This window comes from Artemia sp. Qi Xiang Cuo, chromosome 3 (assembly GCF_049724085.1).
Source record: "Artemia sp. Qi Xiang Cuo chromosome 3, ASM4972408v1, whole genome shotgun sequence".
Classification (NCBI taxonomy): domain Eukaryota; kingdom Metazoa; phylum Arthropoda; class Branchiopoda; order Anostraca; family Artemiidae; genus Artemia; species Artemia sp. Qi Xiang Cuo.
In genome coordinates, this window is record NC_142796.1 from 75,310,182 (window position 1) to 75,317,012 (window position 6,831).

At 34.3% G+C, this 6,831-nt stretch overlaps 1 protein-coding gene across 2 annotated transcripts in view; it reads left to right on the top strand.

Annotated features, from left to right (window-relative positions):
* Nucleotides 1-445: 445 nt before the first annotated feature.
* phtm (cytochrome P450 enzyme phantom) overlaps nt 446-6,831 on the top strand; it is a 79,831-nt gene continuing 73,445 nt past the window's right edge. For both annotated transcript variants that reach the window (XM_089087135.1, XM_089087136.1), the window contains exons 1-2: nt 446-507; nt 4,568-4,747. In XM_089087135.1, coding sequence (XP_088943261.1) covers nt 4,568-4,747 — 180 coding nt within the window. In that variant the 5' untranslated portion in view covers nt 446-507. The remainder of the gene's footprint in view (nt 508-4,567; nt 4,748-6,831) is intronic.

Consider the following 6,831-nt stretch of genomic DNA (forward strand, 5'->3'; position numbering starts at 1 on the left):
TGAAGTGTCTTTTTTTCTCTGTTTAATTGACTTTTTCAAAACGGTATATGGCTAAACTTGTCCCATTACCTTATTTTACAAGTGAAATATGCAGCACGTATCCTTCCCTCTCCCCCGAAAAAGAAAATTGGAATGGAGGGTCAAAGGATTTACAATTGGAATCTAAGACCTTATAAAGCAGGTTTCTAAGCATGACTTGCAGATTTGCCCAGCTTATGGGGTAGTTTCTTATTCCCTGTTCATAAAAAATTATTTTGTATGTTATATGATGAGTTGGGATAAATACTTTCGATCCTAACGTTCAGAATGATAAAGGAAAAAGACTGCAATTTTTTATTTTCAAAAACCACTAAACCGCCTTGAGTAATCAATGCTAACCGTAAAAGTATATCACATACAAATGCACACGTTACTGGTTCAAACTACCTTTTCACTTAGTCAACAACAGATTTCCGAATAGTGATTGGCAATAAGACACCGCTGTTGACTGGGATTTTATTTATACTTGTAAGCAGTTTTTCCCAAATTGAAAAGAAATGTCATTTCCAATCAAAGTGAAAGGAGGGAGAGAATTTCTCATTTAAATTTGGAATACAAATGATTTAAATAGAGGGAGGCTTTGAATACATTTCGGTATTTGTTAAATATCCCAGCCACACCTTGTTTCTTCTCTCTAAACTACAATGCACGCATATTTTAACTAAATATTTAATATATAGAGTTGGTATTTTGGTTAGGTATTTAATATAATGCGTTCTGGGCGGCCTGCTTTCCATAATTCTCTGTTGTTGTTTCCATAATTTTATTACTAAGTATTATATTCTTATTATTTTAGTGTATTTCATTATGATTAACCTAACTTCACTTCTTGAGTTTGGTCGGATATTTAAAAAGTACCTACATTGGTATGGAGGAGAAGCTTGCGTACCTGTTACGCCTCATGCGGCTTAGTGCTGTAGTGATTTCTTAGAAGTCGTTGTGGTGGTATAAAGAACTGGGGTATAAGCCCACAATTGAGGCGATTGAGAAGGAAACATGTTAAGATTATACTTCTTACTTCATAAAATGCAAAAAAAGTTGTAGTTAACAGCTTTGAAGGTGCTCCCAATATACGTTACCACCGCCCCCCGCCCCTCACCATAATGTGCAAATATATAGCCAAAATTAAACATTCCCCGTGTGTCTTTCTGTTTCTTGATTTCGTCAGTGTTGAAGGAATTGTGCGGGTACTGGGTACACAAGTTGAAATAAGAGCGACGCGTGGGAAAATACATGAGAAGTATATGAGTTGATCTATATGTCTGCCCATTAAGGGGAGGGGAGTAAGCTATACCGGAATTGCTTCAAAATATATTAACTACTATTCTTCTGCATATTATGAAATAAAAATTGTTTTCTTAACTCGTTTCATTCTCAACAACCCCAGTTCTAGGCTTATACCTTAATTAGCCTATACCAGGAAGGATATTAGCCTTTTGACTGATGTTGTTTTTGAATATCAACTCTAGATAGGAATTTCCTGAATATAATGAAGTCAGATTATTTATATTTGGGCTTTAGATACTACATGTTGTACCTGCATCTACCTGTTATGATAGATGCCATGATGGGTGGAATTTAGGGTGGTACTTATTTAGTAGCCAGAAAACACACGAGGGTACTTATGCATTATACGGACCCACCGCTATATACTGTAAAAGGAAACCAGACATGGAGACCCGTCAAACGGGTATTCGCTATCTAAATTGATTGCAAAGCGTGGTTTCTTATCGAGTTTTCAATATTTAAACGATTGTTTTTTGGGATTTAGGGGGAGGAAGGTACCTAGGTCAGGTTAGGTTACGTACTTAATATATGCTATGCTTTACCCCCCACCCCGCCCCCCGAAATTGCAAATATATAGCCCAAATTTGTTTCTAAACTATTATATATTCATCCTATTTTATTTCATTAGCATTAACCAAACTTGACTTCTTTTGTGGGCCCGTATAATGCATGAAAGATCTTGAGCCGAACTGGCCAGCCATGACAAAAACCAACAAAGAGAAAAATCTAAAAAAACAAAAACAAACGAGACTGTGGCCAGTGGAGAGAAAAGAAAAGTAAATGCAAAACAACGCGGATATTGTCATGGTTGGTGGTTTTTGTTATGGCTGGCCAGTTCGGCTTAAGATCTTTCATTCGTCAGTTGTACGGGCAACAATTAGCCGCTTCTGTCAATTACTATTTGTCTTTAGTTAAAAAAAACATGCAAATTTGTTAAATCAACGAATTTTCTTAAATAATTGGAAGAAGGAATCAGTGATTCCAAAATTTTTTAAAATATTCACCCATTTTGGAAGTGATAATGAAACAAATCTAAAACACAAATTAATCCTAATAGATTTAAATCACGAGATATCAGAACAAAAACAAAAACGTCTTCAACTGTATAATGACTTAAATTCTGTTGAAACCCTTTTTAAGAATTAACCTTCCATCTGACATTTTTATGCGAATTAAGGAAATGGCCATTAGATCTTTTCGCCATGATTTTCATTTGTCCAAGGTTCGTTTGGTTGACAAGTTTCATAAACTTTTGTTTGAGAAGTTCCAAGATTCAGATGTTTTTTATCCTCGTCATTGTCTGGGTCCAGCAATTAAGAATTTGTCTTCTAACCATCTTAATATTCAACAGGAAACCGTTTTGTCGAAGGGTTCTAAGTTCTGTTTTCCAACACCAATCTCCTATTCAAAAATAATTTCTAAGGTGGAGTCAGGAATTATGGCTTCTATAGATAAAGTTGATACTCCTCAAAAACTTAGAGCCGAAATTTTAAGAAAAATGAACACCTTCATTATAAACTGAATTGGTAAAGACATTTCAAAAAAATATTACATTAAAATACTTTAAGATATGAAAACGGATAAATTCCTTATTTTCACCAGAACCGATAAGGGAAACACAGTCGTCATTTTGAACACTCGAGACTATAATAATCAAATGAAATTCATTATTTCTGACACTATTACAAACAAAAAACTTGATTTTGATCCTACAGATAAATATGTAAAATCAACAAGAAAGGAATTGGAGTAAATGAAAAATAATTTTCACATTACCCCACAGTTTTATAACAAATATTATCCTAGGGGTTGTTTGGCACCCAAGATCTATGGTCTACCTAAGATTCATAAGACTGGAGCCCCCTCCGCCCCATTGTGTCAACTTTTCCGTCACCTGTTTCAAAATTAGGAAAGTGGCTGTCGGTAGCATATCGTCCACTTTTGGGAACACGAAAATCATAATTTAAGAACTTGACAGATTTTATTATTAAACTCAAAAATTTCATGCGGGAGAACAGGTTAGTTCTTTTTAGTTTCAACGCTGTTTCCATGTATTCTAATTACAATTTTAATTTTTGAGAGGACATTTTATGAATTGAATTCGAAAAGTATTTTGATTTAATGCAAGCTGTGACTTTAGCCACTTTGGATATTGAAGTCATTATGAAACTAATTATCCTGGTAGATGAATTTTCATTTTATTTTGGTTTTCGAGGGGAGTTTTACAGACAAATTTTGGGTTACCTATGGGGGCTTCTCTTTCTCCTTTATTGGCAAATCTTTTCATAGATGCCATTGAAACCTCCGCTATACACTGTTTTAGAATCTCTCCTTATTTGTGGTGTAGTTGCATGGATGACGCGGTGTGAGTTTGGAAACCTAGATTGGAATTCGTAGACCTTTTATGTAAGCATTTAAATAGTTTTGATAATAATATTAAATTTACAGTTGAGTTTGAGGATAATAATAAATTACATTTCCTGGATATTTTATTAATTAAAAGGGATCTCCATTTACTTTTCTCGATTTACAGAAAACCAACGCACAATGATAGGTATTTAAATTTTCATTCTTGCCACCCTATGTCGGTGAAAAGGGGATCGTGCGGTTGTGTCTATGGGGGCTTCTCTTTCTCCTTTATTGGCAAATCTTTTCATAGATGCCATTGAAACCTCCGCTATACACAGTTTTAGAATCTCCCCTTACTTCTGGGGTAGGTTCATGGATGACGTGGTGTGCGTTTCGAAACATGGATTGGACTCCTTAGACCTATTTTGTAAGCATTTAAATAGTTTTGATAATAATATTAAATTTACAGTTGAGTTTGAGGATAATAATAAATTACCTTTTCTGGATATTTTATTAATTAAAAGGGATCTCCATTTACTTTTCTCGATTTACAGAAAACCAACGCACAATGATAGTTATTTAAATTTTCATTCTTGCCTCCCGATGTCGGTGAAAAGGGGGTCGTGCGGTCGTGTCTTCTTATTTTGTTAGATCTCTCACTGTTTGAAAATGTCAGATTTTCGGTCGTTTTCTATATAGCCTGTTATTGAGTTTAAGTTGGAATTGTTTATAACTAGTCTTTTGGTGGAAATTGTTGGTTTCGTTTTTCTTTTTTAAAGTAACCTTGCATTGATAGGAATCATTATAAAATGTCAATGCTGGTTTAAAGGGGTGTTTTCTCTTTACTTTCAAAATTGGACCTAGATTGGTATTCATGTTTATTTTATTGCAGATGGAACTCTTTTCGTATTTCAACCTCCAAACACTTTTCATATTTGTCTTCACTATTTTGTTAGTTTGTCGTCTGTTGAATAGACAAAAACGGCCGCCCGGTCCCTTTTGCCTACCAGTTCTTGGATATTTACCTTTCATCAGCAAGGAAGCACCGTATCAAACCCTCTTAAAACTTAAGGTAAGGCCTGAACAAAAATAACGTCAAATCCATACATTTAAATAAGAAATGAGCTAGTAACTGTTTTTATTTTTCATTTGCTTGTGTATTATGTTCAACTGACTGCTACCCATATCAAGCGAACTGGCAACACAGTCCTTCTGACCAAAAAGGAGAGGGTATTTAACCTCTAGAATCTCCTCCTATAGAAGAATATATTTGGACTACCCATTAAGTCTCTCTTTCAAGGGGTTAATGAGTTCCCGGTTTCTGACACTTAAAGGAAGATTTATTTTGCCAGGATGAATTAGAAACAATACTAAAAGGATTAAAAAACACTAGAGTCCTAGGTGCTTATAGTGTGGTAAATGATTTGTTTGAATATAGAGGTTGTGAAGTTAAAGATAAATTACTGAAGATTTTGAATATGATTTATGAAAAAGGAGAAGTGCCTAGCGATTTTAGGAAAACATTAATTAAACCCCTCTTATAGCAAGGTGATAAGAGTGAGTGTGGTAATTACATTTGCTTGAGCTTGGTTTCTGTTGGAAGCAAATTACTTGATATCATGATGTTTTTTTATTGAAAGATTCTTTGAACAAAGTTTTAAGATATGAAGAGTGTGGTTTCAAAAAGGGAAGGGGGTGTGTTGGTCAAATTTTCACTCTTAGATTAATAATTGGAGTTTTGTTACTTTTTTTTTTAATAATCGGTATTAAGGGAAAAAAAGTAAAATAGAAGTTCCTGAATCATGAAACTCCTTTAGTCCCTAGCTTTGAAGATTATGAGCAAGCGTGCATTCAGCTGATTGAAGAGTTTTAACAAAGGTACTATTCTTATATGGTATAAGTAGAGTTGATCTTTTGAATTCTACGGGCCCTATGTACCAAACAGGTTTTTCTGGTAGATAAACATTTCTACAGGGGGCATTACACCTTTCAAAGAGATTTAAGCAATACCGGTCCTATGGGTGGACATTTCTACAGGGGCATTACACCTTTCAAAGAGATTTACGCAATACCGGTCCTATGGGTGGACATTTCTACAGGGCATTACATTTTTCAAAGAGATTTACGCAATACCGGTCCTATGGGTAAACATTTCTACAAGGCATTATACCTTTCAAACAGGGATCAGTATAACTTGATTGGTGATTGGGATTTGAATAAAACGACTAGTTTTCTTTACAACTCATATTAGTAAGAAAATTGAATTCAAGGAGAATAGTTTATTTGAAAGGATATTAATAGAGGAAAAAGTGAGGAGTGCATTTACATTCTTTGAGATCAATCATGGAGCTGACAACAGTGATGCCCGAGTACCTGATGTGGCTGTGGAAATAACTGCTGGTTGTAGACTATGTCTTGAATGGGACACTATGTATGCTAGATACGTGATATCATTAGGCATATTTAAACAGGAGGAGCAACTATGTTTTTCTGAAAAGTGAATACTCTCCATATAAATAAACTTCGTTCAGCATTAGATTTCATATCTAAATATATCGGTGAGAACAAAATACATTAGTGAATATTATTATTGTAATTATGCAAAGTAAAATTGTGTTTATATCAATGGTATTTTTTTTTTCTTTCTCTAGTAGATAAGCGTATATTTTTAGAGTACAAAAAAGAAATTCTGGTTAGTCTGAAAGTGGTTGTGAGAGAGTTAGGACTCTAAAAAAAATGGATAGATTCGAGAAAGATCGAATCATGAGGAATCTAGTTCTTAATTTCTTAAACCACATTGGCCTGACATCACATAAAGAAAGAAAAACGAGCAAAAATGGGGTTTTTATAGGCCAAATGACGATACTGAAAAAACAAAGCGACGGATTAAAAAAAAATTAAAAACATGATGGCAGTTCATGTTTTTTTTTGGATTTTGTGCAAATCGCGGATATTGGCGAATAACTCGCTTTTATGGTTGTTAGGTAGTTGGTTTTAATTCTTTTAATTTTTGGCTTTTATTGATACATCTTTTCGTTTCGCGCTGAAGAAGAGAGGCGTTTGTCCTTTCGAAATATTCGCTTTGTTTTTTCAGTATCGTCATTTGGCCTATAAAAACCCCATTTTTGCTCGTTTTTCTTTCTTTATGTAATCTAG